The sequence below is a fragment of the Camelus ferus genome, chromosome 10, assembly GCF_009834535.1.
Source record: "Camelus ferus isolate YT-003-E chromosome 10, BCGSAC_Cfer_1.0, whole genome shotgun sequence".
Lineage (NCBI taxonomy): Eukaryota > Metazoa > Chordata > Mammalia > Artiodactyla > Camelidae > Camelus > Camelus ferus.
Genome location: NC_045705.1, coordinates 40,529,744 through 40,549,031, shown reverse-complemented (window position 1 = coordinate 40,549,031; position 19,288 = coordinate 40,529,744). Strand labels below are relative to the sequence as shown.

General features: G+C 35.5%; 1 protein-coding gene across 11 annotated transcripts in view; it reads left to right on the top strand.

The window, feature by feature from the left end:
* Nucleotides 1-19,288, top strand: part of DLG2 (discs large MAGUK scaffold protein 2) — a 1,704,777-nt gene that overhangs the window by 327,734 nt on the left and 1,357,755 nt on the right. For 10 of the 11 annotated variants that reach the window (XM_032488772.1, XM_032488771.1, XM_032488766.1 and 7 more), the window contains one exon: nt 6,478-6,552. The exons of the other annotated variant lie outside the window; for it this stretch is intronic. In XM_032488772.1, coding sequence (XP_032344663.1) covers nt 6,478-6,552 — 75 coding nt within the window. The remainder of the gene's footprint in view (nt 1-6,477; nt 6,553-19,288) is intronic. 11 annotated transcript variants of the gene reach the window in all.

Here is a 19,288-nt window from a genome sequence, read left to right as displayed (position 1 = left end):
AAAGTTGTATATTGAGGAATTATGAGGAATTATGCCCAAAATTGAATGAGAAAGGTTAACACTGACCATGAGTATGTTTCGCAGCTGTAATTGATACACTGAGCAAGCAGGATATAATAATAGAAGCTGCCTTATTTGGAGCTCCCCATGGTTTGTTTAAAATTTCTTAATAATCCCTATGCTGCTCACTAGATAAAAATTTGGATGCTCTTATAACTTTCCATGAATTTCCAGTCACTTGCAAGGAATTAACATCCTACAATCACTTAAAATCATAAATATAGTCTCAATTAAGTAATTAAAATTGCCCAGTCCTAAATATTAATCAAAATTCTTAACACTTTTCTGGATTAATAACTCTTTTTTCCTACCGTGGGATCTTCAGATAGGACATCAGCTTTGGGGGAACACTTTGAGAATAGGCTTCTCTTTTCTTCTTTCTCATTTTGCTGGTTGGTTATTGATCCCTCCAGGTGTGGAGTATAAGAAGGAAATTTAAAAAGGAGAACAGAAAGTTCTTATTAGACTGAAATTGTCATAATTTTTCTTTCTGAGACTGACACATAATGATAATAACAAAAACAAAGAAAATAGTTGACTCTTATATAGTACTGATTATGTATAGAAATGGTTCTAAGCACTTGTATTAATTCCTTTAATCTTCATAATTGAGGCAAAGAGAGGTTAAACAACTCTCCCAGGGTCACCTAGCTGGTAAATGCTGGATCTGGGATTTTAACCCAGGCAGTCTGGCTTCAGACTCTTTCTATTGTGGGCACTATTGTGGGTCTTACAGAATTTCTCTTTCTGGGCCTTTCTGACTAAGTCTCCTATAGTGTGGACGATGCATTCTTTAGCTCCAGGTTTTGTAGCAGTCCACTCCACACGGAGGGTTGTCTTGGTAGGCATCACAATAACTCCAGGATGGCTCTCTTGCCCTGACAAAGCTAAAAATTTTGGTTTGGAAGTCACCTCTCCTAAGGCAATAATTTGCCATGTTATCTCACTTGTTAAACTTTTCAGGTGGGAGTCAGGTCCCAGTATACTGGCCTTTCAAATCCAAGGAAGTTATATCAAGCTCTAGGTATATGCCCACTGAAGCCTCTCTCACTAATCTTAGGTGAAAAGTGAGACTTCTCTCAGCCCCTCTCCAAAAACATCTCTTCTCTTTGTAACTCTCCAACCAGCTAACCCTTATATACTCTCATTATAGATAAGGGTTTAGAGACCTGAAAGTGGTTCTTGGTAATGTCCTTTGAAAATTATAGCTCCTCCTTTGGAAGCTCATTGTTATCATATCTTGATGTCTTAGACAGGGCTTCCAATGTATCATCTTGTACATACATTTCTAACTATATTGTATTTTTGTACCTGGCAAAATTTGACTTTCTCCTCTTCTTTAACAACTTAATCTGTAATTACACATCTTTATGGCAAATTAACTGCACGAAAACCTTTATTTCCTAAGTAAAATTATTTATATACATATGTGTATACACAAAAATTATGTATGTGTGTATATATACACATACATACATATATGCATGTATGTTTCTATACACATATGTCTATGTATAGACACAATATATATGTATATCTCTATATATGAATATATGAATATCTATATATATTTGGAGGCATCCTGGGAGTTCAAGTTTTTTGAAAACTACCTTAACTCTTGATGTACTGAAGTATGTATTTAACTAGAAGTCAGAAAATGTGTTTTCTAATTATTTTAATAAGAATTAACTCATAAATATCACATTAATATTTATAATTAATACTTTAAATATAATTACCTATTACATTTATAAATTACTTTATATCTCACAGTGTATTTGCAAATACATGATTACATGCTATTTTAGTTCCACCCTGCCATTTAGTTTTACCCCTTGGACATCATGTTTTAATTTCTGTTTCTTCATCTAATACCCGAGTTTCAAAAAAGATGAGAAAGACACCTGAAGTGCTTTCCCAGAGACTAAACTCAGGAGAGCCTCTTCTGTTTTTTATGGAATCAGTTCTGGATCCCTTCATGTTCACTCCCTGGCAGGACCCAGTTTGTCCCACATCCTGCTGTCCTTGCCCTGTTAAACAGAGCTACAAGAGGGCAAAGGCCAAAGTCCCCTTTCTGTGTAACACGGAATCATTCTTTCCTCTCATTCCTAGGTTTCTGTGGCCCCAAACTGAGGGGTTTCCTTACAAAGGCCAAGAATACTTTGATTCAGCACTATCAGATGGTGCATGGTGCACCTTTAGCTGGAAGGCCCTCTACGCTTTCCCCTCCTAAAAACTTTACTGGAAAACGGAAGTGTCTCATCTATAAAGCCTTCCTGATTTACCCAGTCAGAGTTCAACATTTTTGCCTTTGGCTTCAATTTCACTGCATAATTTTTCACAACCCTAGTTTATTCCTCACTCCTGCCCCCAAAATGGGTGAGATGAATCTTTTTCATCTGCTATGTCACATTTTATTTATACCATATAATTAATATTGCTTTATCAGTATATGTTTATTAGTTTCTTTTTTCTTGGACTGAGAACTTCTTTAGGCAGAGACTGAATCTTGATACATCCTCTTCCTAATATAATGGCTGGAGCATACTCACTTCTCAATGAATATTTGTTGAGCAATGAATGAGTGGTCCTAGTATTTAACCCTGTTTTAAATGTAACATGTTGCATTGTATCTCTTAAAAGGTTGGGAGCTCTCTGAGAGAAAGGATTTCAGGCTTCATATTTCTAAGTTTTATGTCTCTATATATACCTAGCATGGTGCCTTCCATGTAATACATGTTTGATAAATGAATGGCTGGATAAATGAATGAATATGTGTATACTAGTATCATGTGACACTTCTCAACCCAGAACAGACTTCTGTATTTATGAGAATCATTTTACTGTGAACAGAACAACAAAACTTTTTAGTTCTTCCTCTTCTTTCGAAAAAACATACTATTTTGAATGAAGCATTTAGATTGCAATTTTATTTGCAGGAGTCAGTAACCACCCTGCCATATACAAATTTGTTTTGAGGATTAAATGGCTAAAATATTGATACAGGCACTTGGTTGACACCAAAGCACTCTAAAATAAAAATAAATATAAATGCCTGATACACAAAAAATTTCTGCTCTTTCTAGAGGATGGGGTGGATTGAGTAGGGAATCCTCAGAGTTTTCTTGTCAAGTGTTTGTCACTATTCAAATTCTTTGTAGCTACATATTTACATAATCAATCTGAGGTGTAATTGTCCAGCATATTTGGCTCATTTGCTCAGGATATTCTGGAATGAAAAATGTCAAGATGTTAAAGTCAGAAAAAGACAACCGAGGAAGATGAGAGACTTGGAGACATCAACCTGTTTAAACAGCACTGTATTTTAAAAAGGCCAAAACTTGCTGATAGTTTTGTCTCTTAAGAGAACATGTTTTTCAGAGTTAGCATTTCAGATTCCTGAATCCTGTTCAAGTCACATGTCAGCAATCTAGAGGTATCCAGTGTAGATGGATGGGAGAGAGAAGGGGAAGTGAGTGAAATGTCTGTCTTTAGAGTGATTTGTCACCAACTTCTATCTTAAATTTTGCTTGGAGAGATAGGCTGGCCCTTAAGGTAATTCTAATATTCCATCTTGATTTTTGTCCTAAGAATTAACTTAAAGATAGTCTAGGGAGTATCCTTTCCCCTACTATTCATGTTGCTGGTCTTCTAAAGGCCAAGGATCTGCCAAGTAGGCAGTAACTCCAAACTCTGTCATAGTGCCCACATTAAATGTTACAGAGAAAATATACTGAAGAAGGAGATGAAAAACTCTAGGAAAAAGACAATTTTTAACCCTTCTACTTCACCTGCCATGGCAATTCCCTTGTCCCATGTTAGATCTTTTCTTCTTTAGAAGTAGAGTGAAGGGGTAGGTAAAACCTGAGGTTGAGGTTTTCAACAACCACACTTGGATGGAAAGCTCTTGTGAGCTCAACTGGTCCAGCAATTCTTAACCTTTATCATCATGCAAACCCACAGAGAAATAACCATATTCTTACCATAACAGTAGATTAGGATGATAGGGACTCTCAATTGGAGGGTGTGCCCCTTTGGAGGAGGAAGTATATTAAATTCTTGGGAGGAATATGGGTGGATCAAATAAAACCCTCTCATTTTATAGATGAGAAGACTGAGGTTTAATGTGTTAAAGTAACTTTCCCAAGTCCCACAGATAGATTAATGGGGGCACTACTGAAATCCAAGGTCCTAGATTCTATTTCAGTCATTTTTTTCTGGTCACATACTATGGATTACAAAATTATATATGTTTTTGTGGCATCTGTCTTCAGTAGGCCTTTTTATATGTCTGTCTCTATGAAATCATTTTGTTAATCTTCTTAATGAAAACACGAATGGGAAGGCCTTAGGGTCCAAAACTCAGGTAATAGTGGGACAAAAGAGTTGATTTCCATACTTTTTTACTCCATACTGTATATCCATAGATGTTCAAACACTCCTTATTTATGCCCCCGTCACATTTTATGAGTACTTACACTCCTCTACCAAAGCACAGCTCACTTATTTATTGAATTTTGCCTCTTTACTATATGCTCCATAAAGATATATGCTATCTAGATATAAAACAACCTTATTATTACTACTACTACTAACAAAAACAATTGTGAATTATTACAAAGGACAGATTCCTCACCATTACATTGTTTGGTATGACTTTTCATAATTAGAAATAATAATAACTAGCGTTTTAGTAATGCTTTCAAATTTCAAAAGGCTTAGCTTCGCGTGTAGATAAATTATATTTATTTATCTGGCTTAAGCTATCAGAAAGGGAAAATAAATTGTCCTTTTATTTTGTGTATTTTTTCATAACATCCTTGCCAATTGTGATAGTTACCTGTAGCAAATATTTATCTATCATCTGAAAACAGTCTCGTGAACTAGGTAGGATACTAACACTGTTTTACAGATGTGACTACCAAGACTCAAAAGCACGTCCTGGCAGCAAGCACATCCGTAAGCTTTGCTTGAAATTGTGGTCATATGACACCAGTCCAGTGCATCTTATATACCCTGTTGGTACTGTATGTTATATTCTGATTTAAACAAGAAAACTGAGCATGGGGATTGATGATCTAAGTGTATTTTTATGGCAACTTTATCAATAATCACTCAAACAGCACTTCAGAGTTTAGTGATGCCTTAAAAATAGATCACCTAAATAAAGGTTGCTCAAATAAGCTTACAAATCATAAAAAAGAATTCTTAACACAGTACTGAATTCAATACTTAATTCCAGTTAAGTCAAACATGTTAGGATCATTGATAAGATGAAATCATATTAGTTGATGACATGTCTTAAGCCCCATTAAACAGAAAATGAAAAATACCAGCTTCTCATAGAAGAGGCGTGCATGGACAGCAGTCAGCCAAATTCTTGCTGCAATCCCAGTTATGCTGCTTTCTTGTAGGGTAATTTAAAGGTGAATTGCTTACCCTCAGTGAGCCTCAGTTTTCTCTCCTGTGCAGTGGGCATAGCAATACTTTTATTGACATTTGTTGTAGCCATTAGTGATAATACAATGAGACCAGAATGAATGCTAGCATATTTATAGTAGCTTAAAAAATCACAGCTGTGGTTTACATGATTATTATTAACATTATTATTAGTATTTCTGTGTTATAATTGAGTGTACAATAAAATAAATAAAAGATAAAAGACGCTTTATTAGAATCACCTCCTCACCTTTTAGCACTAATCAGCACTCGTTATTACAGGGATGAAGCTGTATTGTTGGTTAAAGGAAAACATTTCATTATCTCTAAAAGGCCAATTAGAAGTGAATTTATAGGAGTTACAACAAAAGATTAGGTTAGCCTGAGATACATTTCTTATGTGAAAAGAAGTGCTTGGCAAATGGTTTAGAATGTCAAATCTCTGTGCTCCTTGTTTCATTTCTTTGCACCTCAGTTTTTGATGTGACAAGAAAAGCCTTTGAAAATATATCCTGTACAGTTTTACATTCTGGGATTCCATGAAATGCCCTGGAGAGAATCATCACCACTAGCTCATAATCTGGAAGGAAAGACAAATAAACAGGTCCTTCCATACCATGACACAAGGGATCTCACAGGGGTATGGCATGTATCAGTGTTGTCTGGGAGCCTGGAGGAGAGACCTGCCTCTGGGGTAGGAGGCTTTTCAGATGGTTCCTGTTGGCACCTGAAAGGCCAGCTGCTGAGGAAGCCTGTTGCCAAAACCTATTAGAGTAATACAAAAAGCAAAGAATACTTTCCTGTGCTTTGATAAGAGTAGAAATTACATAACCGAACTTATTTCAGCACTGAAAAGTCATTCTCAAAGCTCTTCCTATACTTGTAAATATGGTAATAAACATATTGATGATAAACAAGTCAACCAGTGTATGCTGCACATAATTTATAGAACATAATATTGTTCTTACTTATTTGCAGCAAAACCAAGGTAAATGCCCAGCCCAGAATTGTTCAGTGGAAGCCCCTGCTTGGATGCCTGTCCACCACTGTACTGTAAGTTTGATTATTTGATTATTCTAAGATTGGCCAGATTAAAGGAGAATTATTTTTATATTTTGGAACAATATAATATGTTTGGAACAACCTTAGTGGAATGGGCTAGAATACTCTCTTGAATTCTAGAGTACAACAAAACTTTTGAAAAGAGAAAGAATATCTTCTCAGAAAGTTCTGCATTATAAGAAATATCTGATTAGGGATTTCATGTATTTCTTTTTTGGAGTCAGGATAACTTGTGAAGGATTTGTCTAAATGTGTTATGGTTTAGAATTAAACGGTCTTTAAAATGAGTATTTTTTCACATATATTTTTCTCAATAGCTGCATATTCAGCAATGCTTGATTTTAGATGCCTTAGAGAAGGATTCTTTCTCTTCTGCCATTGTTGTGTTGACTGTTTAATAGTGATGAGTACACAGATTTGCAATTTTGAAGTCTTTCTGGTATAATTATAGCCTCTGCATTTGTATGAAATCTTCCATCAGAGAATTTTCAAGTGCCTTAGAAACAAACAGGTACTATGTCATTATTCCTGTGTTGCAAATAGGAGACTTAAATGCAAAGGGAGTAAGAATGATGCATCAATTGTAAAACTGGGAATAGAATATAGACACGCTGACTGTCCTTTCATGAACTCATTCCATTATGCTGTGCTCTGAAATAAGTGAAGAAAGTGGCTGATTTGTATGATACATACATTGCCTGATGGAAATGAGGAAATGGCAATGGTTCGTCTGGGAACTGTGTGTGCTGTGACAGTTTGCATGTCATGAAATAATTTGTGTGTGATGGGGACAAGAAGTTCAGAAGTTACTTTTGGAGCATTCCCCTCATTTAACTCACCTTGCAGGCAGCATAAAATGATACGTGGAGCTCTCTGAACATTGTTGTTGTGGTACAAGCTTCTGAAAGGTGCAGCTGGACTATCATAGTATGACTTATTGACAGTGTTATAAGGCAGTAGGCCTAGGGGAGCCTACTTTGAATACAGGTTGTGTGAGAGAATGAAGCCTTTTTATTTGTCTTTTATCTACATGTGGAAGGATGCAAAGGTAGGATCACCTTTAATGAAGGAGAGATGATGATGCTAAATTTTGGAGGCATTCCTGCAGTGCGGAGGCAGCCTAGATTTGTTGGAGATTTGGAGAATAAAAAAAGTCACATTTTTGTAAGCAGACGGTCAGAGGGGAGTGCATGCTTAGGGACTCTGCTGATACCAGAGAAAAGACGAGTTTTAATAATTCTGTTTCTTCATCAGTCACTCCTGTTATTGTATGCCTCATGACATTATCTCACAATTTCTGATTTATGTGTCTATTTCTCCAAGAAGACCACGTGCTCTTCAGGGCCCTAGTATACCTACACCTCGGTAAATCTCTGGTACATGGTAGGAACACTGTAAGTGTAGATTTAATAAGTGAATCTTCAATCTGTAGATTTCCTCTTTATGGTAAGTTTTAGTACATTATTTTACAACTCTCACATTTCTTGCTGAAGAGGAATGAATGTATTTTTACTTTTTTAGGTGGGTGGTTTCCATTTCTCACCTTCAAGTCTCCTTTTATACATTTTCCTTCACAGAGTACCATTGAATATATGTTTTGAGAAATTTTGTTTTCAAACGAGATAAAATTTAGTATTTTGATTCAACTATATCAGGTACTATGCCAATTGTCAGAGATAAAAAGATAAATAAGATAGTGGTCCAATTTTATCAAATACATCCATGTGTAACACCAGTAAGAATTCTGATTAGTAGCTGATCCTCCAATACACTGATAACTTCAGCCCAAAATAAAAGAAATTTGATATTTTAGTTACTTTGTGCAGTTTTATTGCAAGTAAATCCATTATTAGAATTCTGTCTCTTGGATTACTAAAAATTACTAAAAACGGTTCATCTTTCATTATTACCTTGGAGTTGGACCACTTAGAATCTGGGAATCCCAGATTAGGTCTTCCTGTTGTAGGATGTTAGGGACCAAATAGATGACTATGTTTAAAACCCTTCCTGAAGATCACAAGTTGGAAATGCCAACATTAAAGTCTGATTCTCAGTTCTATGGTCAAGTGAGAGCATCAGAAAGATATTTCTTCCTGTTTCTGCCATGGAATTGGGAGCTGCTGGTTATATAGATTGCCTTTGCCTTTTACTGAAAAGTAATACATCTCCCAATGGGGCAGATGCACTTTCTGGAGAGTTGCACAACCCATGATTCTGTTTTCTCTATCAGTAACCCTCATCTACAAAGGTAGGCTCCCAGGGACCATGTATTGATGAGTCTGTGAGTCTGTCCCTGGCCATGACTGACTGATCCAGAGGTAAATATCTGATCCCAGGTGGGCCAGTTGGAGTCTCTTTGCTGGGAATTTGAAATTTGTGCCAGAGAGGTACCGAACTGGTATCATCATTCAATCATATAAATAAAGGACAATAGTTTGGAAATAAGTTACTCTTTTCCTTACGGTATCTAGATTTTGTTTTGTTTTATTTTGTTTCTTTGGGGTGGGGGTATTATTTTATTTATTTGCAGCCAAAAAGAAAAGACCCCCCGCCCCCCTTAACCTATATCCCCTGTTAGCAGCATTTATGGAGCTCTCCTTGGAGCTGGTGTGATGAGTAGTAGTCTCAGACAGAAAGAAGCACTCCAAACATTGGGATTTTGATATTTTACAGTGGTCTATTCATTCCAAATATCTGGTTATATACTTGGGTACATAAAAATGAGGAAAGAATAATTTGGTAATGACTTAATTCACATTATACAATGAGAAATATGGATGGGTTAACTGTAGTTAGCAAAAGCATATTTATGAAATAAAAACTACATATCATATGTAAAGTACTTCTGGTATTTCCATTTTCTCATCTGTCAGGCAATAGAGAAAATCTTAGCATCCTGTGTTTAAGAGAATGTCTTGTCTGTCTCAAGAGGTCCATGGGCTAAAACAAATTATCAATAAATTAATACGTATTTACATTCATAATAAATGGATAGTTTCTGTTATCTTTGTACATTTATCAAATTGACTTGATTCTTTCCTACATTTCTCTCCCTACTGTCCTATTCTTGTTTCTTGGTGTTTTACTCTGAAATGATTGTACCCTTATAATTGAACTTTATTATTCTTTTCAAAAAAGTCTTGGTCTGTGCGCATATGCCCCCAGGTTTATTTTCAGTGCAGAGCTTTTGTCATTGGTTTTTCTAAGGATTCTCTCTCCAAATTGCTTTGCAAATGCCTGTCAACAGCTACATATTGCCCTGAAAATGACTTCTATTACAACTTGCTCACTCCCTTCCTGGATGCTCTCTTTTGGCACTCTACACCTCTGTAATAGTGAGACCAAGAGGTATTTTTAAAGACTTTTCCTTTTAGGCACAATTATTGTGTACAGAAATCTTACCCCCAATAATTATGTATTACATGGACATATTTATACTTGCTGAATAATTATAAATGAAATATCTTCTCTGGAAAGAAGTGTGACAGTTTTGTTTATTTCTCTGTCCTTATATGGCTACATTAAGCACTAGAAGGATACCCTTCCTCACCTCTACACTTTAAATTTAATTGTATGCTCAGTGGTTTGTAGGATCATGAATGTGAACACAGTGGTTACCTGAACCCCTGCCACTTATAAACAGGTTCTGGGGCTCAGGTGAAGGCAGGCAGATCCATGAATCTGTGATGAACTAGGCTAAGAATTAGTTCCTGGCACTTGGAAGTAAAGAACCTTAGACTTGACTGGCTGCAGCTGCTGCATTTCAGGCCGTATCTCTGGACCACTTAATATGGTTATGGCCTATGTGTGGATTTGGTCACTTTGAGGAAAGTCCCCAAACACAATCTTACTTATTAGGCATTACTTAAAAATGGCTGTAATGCGTGATTTTATTTAATAAACATATGATATACACATGCACATGATTTGTCTAGGGTAATTGCTTTGTTTCTCTGCATGTTTGCACACCCCCTTACTTCTTGGAAATTAAAAAATAATGCAATTAGAGGAATTTCTAAAAGCTAAGTTGAAAATAAGGTCCCTGCTATTATGGAGCTTATCATGGATATTATTAAATCTGTATATCTCTAGTGTATAATATTCAACCATAAATAGATACATGAAATATTTTTAAAATCATGGGAGCATTTGCAAATAAGAACACTGCTCTCTGAATACATCAACGCTTATTTACTCAATCAAGAAGCATTTACAGAGCATATTTTGTAAGTTATAACTGACCCTTGGATTCCTCAAGATAGAGCAGGGAACAATACATGTAATTAATCATTATATGTGTAATACATGCTATTAAATGGTCTGTACGAAAAAGCTATTGATTTTCAGAATGGAGATTTGCTTCAGGATGAATTTTGGAAGACAGAAGATGCAGTATTTCTTAATAGTTAAGAATACAAGCTTTAGAATTGAATAAGGTTTGTGTTAAAACATGAACTCTGCCACTTACTAGCCATATATATAAAACGTTAGACAATTTATGTAATCTCTCTGAGTTTATGCATGTAACAAGATATTTTGAGATTTATATGATAATGCATAACAAGTGTTAACTAACATCTGGAGCCTGGTAATTGCTTGAAAAGTACTGAGATAAAATAGAGGAAAGGATAGGTCATTCTAGAAGGAAGTAGACGAGCAGTATGAATTGGTAAAGAAAAGCATAAAAAAACAGGCAGTAACTCTCATTAACTTAGAGCTACTGACTTGTATTTATTTTGTATTCCTTTCTTCAGAATGGAATTCAGGCTAGGACAGTCAGAACTCTCTGACTTTAAAAGCAGAAATCTTGAAGCTCTTGAAAAGAAACATTTTGCTCTCTGACAGGAAGAAACTGATGATATAAGAGTGTCATATTACCAAGAGATGTTTGTATTCTGAGTAATAGAAAGCCATTTTTGAAGAGTGGGGCTAGATACTCTTTTTAATTTAAAAGCATATTAACATTTCCCCACTATGTCTCTTTAGATTATGAAAGTAATTTTTCTCTTTTACGAGAAACCAATAAAAACAGACATTCCTCAAAGAAACCAGAGGAGATGTTCTTTTAAAGTGTTAATTGTTTCAGCATGTTCTCCCAGACCACCTCCCATTACCCGCAGTTGGGATCATTCACTCTAATTGAAACCAGTTAATACAATGTGTATAAGCTATTCTGTAATAGTTTATAAAGGTTTTTTTTCCCTCTTTCTTTTTGGTGGCTCCTCCCTGACATTTTTTTTCCACCACAGTTCATTGTGTGACCTCATTCTGTATAGAGGCCACAGAAATACCCAGACTGTGGTACTTAGAAACGTCCACCCCTGTCATAATGTTGTGTCTGCTCTCTGGGTGTTTCCAGAGCTCCTACGAACACAGCACCCGCCAGGCAAACTCTGCTGCTGGGAAATTACACCCAGGATGGCTTTGACGAATATTTTCTTTCCAAAGACTGGATACAATTTTTATTTTTTAGGGCAAGGTTTTCATACCATCAGCAGTTAGTTCCCTTATAGAACAAAAAGTCAGGACATTACCAGATAATCGCAATCTTAGGAAAATTATGGAAAATTGCAGAGTACAGGGCCTTAAATTGGTCTGCACTGGGATTAGAGTGCATCTGGCCATAAGGGTGGTAGCCATGGGGTTAGAAAAGAATGCGAAGGGGAAATTATCTTAGAAAAATCACAATACCCTTTGAGAAAAGTGAGCTCTGTGGAATGGCTCTGATTCCAACTTGGCTGGAGTAAAGGCCTTATTTAAATCAAGGAAAGTGTGAAGAAGGTTAGACTGACACAACGGATACATTCCTTCTGGTCCCTCTCTTCTGGTCCTTATAATACTTTGAGCTTATACTGGTTTATTCTGTAGGTCTGAAAAAGCCTGTTGGGAACTGTAGGACTCACAGCAAACAAATAATTTTGTTTTGTACACTGATTTTTGAAACATGCTCAGAAAGGGAATCCACAGTACTTATGGAATTTAGGGGTGATATTGGTTCCTGAGAGAGATGAAAGGGCATTTCCAGTGAGCACACATAAAAACTGTACAGAATATAGAACAAAAGCCATGTAAATGTATACCCAACATGCCCTGCACAGAGATGAATGTTTTAGGTACTCAAGTTGTTGGCAAGATCTGAGAATCTATATGGAGGAATGCTGGGTAACCATCTGTAACCCAAAGGCAGGTCAACAATAAAACTGAAAGCAAAGTTTGTGGTCAGTGTCCCAGTGTTCTCTTTCTGCACCTTTTAATATTTCCCTAGAATTCCCTCTTTACCCAACTTGACTGATTTTGGGTCCTCAGCATTCACCTACCTCTTCCTACCTTCTCTTTTTTGCCATGGAGCCAAGGATCTGATAGAATACAAAATTAATGTAAATCCTTATGATATTCTTCCTATGGATATGTGGATTTGTTTTTTTGTTTTGTTTTGGTTTTGGTTTTTTTGGTTGTTGTTACTGTTGTTTTCCATCAGTGTTCTTATTTTTTTCCCCACAGATTTACTAAGATGTAATTCATACAGTGTACAGTTCATCCATTTAGAGTGCACAGTCAGTGATTGTAGTACATTCACAGAGTTGTGCTACTGTCGCTACAACCAATTTTAGAATATTTTCATGACCTTAAATGAAACTCCATGCTCATTAGCAGTCATTCCCCATTCTTCCTCCCCTCAGCTCCTAGCAATCACTAATTTGCTTTCCATCTCTATGGATTTGCTTATTCTAGACATTTCCTATATATGGAATTATAAAATATGTGTGATGTTTTGTGTCTGGCTTCTTGCACTTAACGTAACATTGGAGCCATTTGCGTTATTTGCCCTTTTTCAATATTATGAATAATACTACTGTGAGAATTCACATGCAGTTTTTGTATGGATAAAGTAGTTGCACAGTTTTTACATTCCCATCAGCAATGTATGAGGGTTTAAATTCTTGATATCTTCATCAACATTTGTTATTATCTTTTTAAATTTTACTCATCCTGGTGGGTATGAAGTAGTATCTCATTGCGGCTTTGATTTGCATTTCCCTAATGTTTAGTGATGTGTTGAGCATTGTTTCATGTACTTATTGGCTACTCATTTATCTTTGGAGATAATGGTCTGTTATTACGTATATGATTTGTAAATATCTTGTACCATTATATTAATTGTCTTTTTCCTTTTTGATAGTATTATTTGAAGCACAAAAATTTTAAATTTTGATCAGGTCCCATTTATCTTTTTGTTGTCACTTGTCATATCTAAGGAGGTTTCACATAACAAGGTCACAAAATTACTCCTGTGTTTTCATCTATGAGTTTATAGTTAGCTCTTACATTTAGATCTATGATCTATTTTGAGCTAATTTTTGTGTATATATAGTATATATGGATAGCCAAGTGTCCCTGAACCATCTGTTGAAAAGTATTTTCTTTTCCCATTGAATTGCCGTTCCATTTTTGTTGAAAATCAATTGACTATTAATGTAAAGGTTTATTTATGAACCTTCAATTCCATTCCATTGATCTATGGCTATCTTTATCCAGTACCGTATTGTCTTGATTACCACAGCTTTGTAAGTTTGAAATTGAGAAATATGCATCTTCAACTGTTCTTCTTTTTCAAGATTGTTTTGGATATTCTGGATCCTTTGCATTTTTATATGAATTTTAGGATTAGCTTAACATGTCAATTTCCATAAAAAATCATTTGGAATTTTTGATAAAAATTGCTTTGAATCTGTAGATTAATTTGGGGAATATTGTCATTTTAACAATATTAAAGCTTGTTCAAAATTGTTAAATATCTCATGAATATTTTCCTATTTATTTAGATCTTCTTAAATATTTAATAGCTTTCAGAGTATAAGTTTTTCATTTTTGCTAAATTTATTCCCAAGCATTTTATTATTTGTGCTGCTATTATAAATGAGTTTGTTTTCTTGATTTCATTTTCAAATTGATCATTGCTAGTGTGTGGAAATTCAGTCAATTTTTATTTATTGTTCTTGTACCTGTAACATTGCTGAACCTATTAGATAGTTTTACTTCTTCCTTTCCAATCAGATGGCTTTTATTTCACTTCCTTACCCAACTGTCTTGGCTGGAATATTCAGTACAATATTGAATAGAATTGACAAGAGCAGATATTCTTGTATTGTTCTTGATTTTAGGGGAAAATTCAGTGTTTTAACATTAAATATGATGTTTGCTGTGGATTTTTTTATAGATGCCTTTTATCAAATGGAGGAAGTTCCCTTCTATTCCTAGTTAGAGTGTTTTTATCATGAAAGGGGGTTTGTTTGTTTATGTTTGTTTTGATATTTGTTTACAACACTTAACACTTTCGTGTACTGAAAGAATGCTTTGGCTTTCTATTGAGAACACTAGTCAGAACTTCTATAGGATTCCTGAAAGTATAATCTACCTACTCGTAGTCCACACCCGACTTTGCCAAAGGATAGCTCTTTCCTTATTTAACAGGTGAGAAAACTGAAGCTCAGAGAAGTAAATATTATTTTGGCATCACAAAAAATATTTTTTGGTATCCTTTTGCAACCCAATTTGTTACTGTTTCTGATGTAATTAACCGTCTCTCCTGAGAAAATTTATGCCCTAGAGTTTCCTGTGGAAAATAATGAATTCAAAAGAGACTGGCTTTTCAGTAGCTGTGTGTGCCTTGTGTCATGGTAGGTGCAACCTAGATTCTCTAAATTGAATGTTGAGCAACATTGCATTGTTGGACAACCATATTGGCAGCCATAGTAGCACATTTGGAGGCCTTCGTTCACAATACTGTCAGGATTTCTGGTCTTATATGATTTGTTTGGAGAAGAAGACCTTGTAGATAACCATTATGTAAAGAGAGTTATAATAAAACTGACTATTCAGAAATTTACTTATGTCCTTCCATTCAGAGCTAAAGAAATTTTAATAATGGATATTCTTTAAGAGGATTGCTAGGCTCTATCTTTCCTCTTCCTGGTTTCATCATTTCATGTAGGAATTAAATATGACATATTCTCTCAGAAATCATTCCATGACAGAACTATAAGCTACAAGATTGTTTTTCACAGGTTTATAGAGGGATGCTCATAGAGTATGTGGTGATTCAATAATTTATAAATTATAAAGAACACAAAAAAGCTATACTGTGTTGGATCTGTAGCTTTTCCAATTCAAGGGCTTTGTCTCTGGGTCCAGAAAAATCCCTGGAAGGATTGAGTTTTTGTTTTCTCTGACATTGACTTAAGGAACCTTCAGCTATATATACTGAATGTTTTTACTTACTTAGTGTCCAGCAACCTCAATTATGTAGTATAAGCTGAGAGACATCTATAAATAAACAAACAGTAATTGTGTTGAAGTGGGTTAAAGCAACATTTCAATGCTCAGAACTCATTTACAGAGTACCTACCTATTCTATGACATTCATAAATGTTGGCCATGAGTCAACACATAAAAATCTAAAATTATGTTGAAAGATTTTATTGGAGAAGAATTACCTTTGTGACTTCTAACTGTGGTGACTAAAATTTTGCAAATTAAAAAGAAGTTCAAAATACAAAAAGCATGTTATACTTCAAAGGTTAAACTTTAATTCTCTGATGGGTGCATGTTTGGAAACACTTCTTTGATAGTTTTTATTGATGAGCAGATAGCTAGTATATTTCAACTCATACAAACTCTCAGGGCAGTGGATACCTCTCTCCTCCAATTGAGGTAATTGAGTTATTGGTTTGAATTTGTGGTAGAGACAAAAGTGATGTTGAGGGAAGCAGGGAGACTGACAGGGAAGCAGGGAGACTGACAGCAAAACAGGGAGCCCTGGTGATATGTGAAAGAATATTTGCCTTGGGTTTTTTAGTGTCAGTGATTGTTAACAATACAAGGCACAGGTATGTATTGGCATTACATGGTCATTTCAGTGTGGATTAACATTATTTCTACTGAACTTTCCACTCATCACTTAAGTAGAGAGCGTTGCACAGTAGTAGGAGCTTAAGTTTTGGAGTCAAGCAGAACTTGTTGAGCTCTCCTTTCTCACTAGCGTTATGAACCTCAGTAAGCATTTCAGCATCTCTTTGTCTCACTTTTCTCATTTGTGAAGTAAGAATAATAATAAATGCCTACCTTGCAAAATTATTTTCAGAATTAAGGACTATATATGCAATATGCCTAAATCAGTTCCAGACATATAATGGGTACTCAATACATGTTGATTTTGTTATTATATGACATTTTTATTATCAGCACTGGAGAACTCTGAAGATAGTTACAGTTTGAGGTCTATATTTGCCCTACTTGAGCAATGAACTCTGATGGATTGGCCTACTTTCAACTTATCTCAGGTAGTATAACATGTAATTGAAAAGTATGGAGTTTGAATGTTTAAATGAGCTAATTTTCTTTTAAAACACATAAAGATTTGATTTTTTTCCGACAGTGATTTCTATTACAATTTCTGTATCTTGGAAAGTCATCTGTGACTCAGAGCCATTGCTATATGTGCGTGTGTGTGCACGTGCGTGCGTGTATGTGTGTATGTATATAGGCTTCTTGAATTCCTGAAAAAAAAATATGGGAGAATGGGTTTCAGCATTGACTGGTGAAAGAGCCTCTGGAAACATACATGATTGGTTTGGTTACGGAGTGCCAAGTGTGGTGCAGTTATGATGGAATCGCCCTTCCTTTTCTATAAACAAAGTAAATAAATGTCTTATGAGCTCCTCTGGGTACCTTTCCATAGTTATCATTATTACTCCCTTTTATTTGATGTTTTTAGGTCACTGTGGAACAAATATAGACATCATCAAATGTTCTTGGTTTGGGTGCTGGTGGCTGTTCATAAACAAGCTACACACATGAGCATGAGTGACAGCTTTTCCAAGTGAATAATCCTACCTTGAGAGTTTCACATTGCATAAATCTTAAAAGAAGTTTTCCTACAATAATGTTTAGGGGAGGAGTATATTGCATAAATTCAGCATTTAAATGAAGGACATATAACATATGAACAGGAGTGTACTCTTAAGTAGTAATGGTTATAGGCTTTTAAAAATATTTATTCTTTGTGCATTTTTTTGCATATTATACATTACTTATAATGAATCTAGAAATCCAAGGAAATAACAAAGATACATTCTTTAAGTAAGTGAATTATACAAAGAAGATATGGAGGTGTTCCTGTCAAAGACTTCCTTACACCAGCTTAGTATTCTGACTTTCTGAGCTGCTCTTCTGATTGTGTTCAACCCCTGCTCAACCCTTGCCTCATTAGATTTAGCCTCAGGTAGTCCAAACAGGAAATTGTTCCACCAGGCCATGTCTGTAGCAGCAGCCAGCTTCCTACGACCAATGCAGAGCAGGTGTCAATGCCAAACCTCTTGAAGCAGCCTCCAGCTACTCTAGACGTCTGCTGAAGGAATTGTGTAAATGTTTGGACAAACTGTAGCCTGAAGATAACTTTTAACAGTGCTTGACACAGAAATGGAACCCTAATTGCTGCAGCTCCTCAAGGAGGTCCTTTTGGCAGCAGGCAGCCTGGTCCCATGATTGCCTCATAAAAGCAGCCCCTCCCAGACTGTATTAATGGACTGGCTTCAACAACAAAAGGTACAACAAATGCATTTAATCAAAACACCAAATCTGAGCATGATTGGAGGAGATGGAGAAGGAGCAGGTTGCAATAACAACCACTCTTCCATTACAGCAATGTGGTAAAATGTATACAATATTTCATTTACTGACCCATATATTTTCTACCAACTCAGAAAAACACCTCATTAAAAAAATCGATGCCATTCCATACTGGATTGGATATATCTCCCAATCACAGAAAAAAAAAATGCTAATTAATCTTGAGGGCTCTTTTAAATTGCATTTTGGTGAAGTAAAAATTTTGTATAATTTAATATCTACAACTTAATTAAACATATCCTATAAATACCCTCTCTAAATATCCTAATACTTGTTCTGTTGAAAGAATCACTTTGTTTCTGCAGTGTATTTGGTCATACACCATTGTTCTTTAGGTTGTGTCAGCATTTTCATTAAAAAGTTGTACTCTATTTATAACTTGGAAGCAAAAATGTATTGTGAGCTAAAACTTAATGTCCCAAGTCTTTGTTCAAAAGCAGTTTTCTTAAGTATACACAGAATGGAAGTTTTATGATTCTGTCAAAGCTTAAAGTCTATAGGAAGGCCTATAAGATACCAACAAAAGAATCTCATCTATTTCTGTGCATAAGACAGCCACAGAATATGGGAAAAATACAATACTGTGGAAGGGAATACAGTCTTTTCTGAAACTCTGCTGGAGAAACAGGGGACTTAGGTTTTACTCTTGGTTGCACTGTTTGAAGGACACTGGAAAAATCATGGACTTTGGAGTCACCTGGAACTGGTTAGAGTCTTACCTTTACTGCCTAACTTAATTTGAGAAATTCCTTCACCTCTGAGCTGCGTGTCTGCATTGAATGAGATGACATACATAAAACTTCTGCATACCATTCACTTCCTTCTCTTATGATTTATGATGTTTGAAGCCACTGACTTGCTTTTCCTCCATTTTTAAGAGCATTTTTTTCTGAAAGTTGATTTTTATTTCCTTAAAATGTTGCTTAAACATAAAGTACTAAGTCAAACAGATGGTAAAATGATTCCAAGTCCACCCCTAAAGAAGGCAAAATATTGTACATAGTATTCCCTTCTCTTCAACTTTTTTGGACTAGTTTGA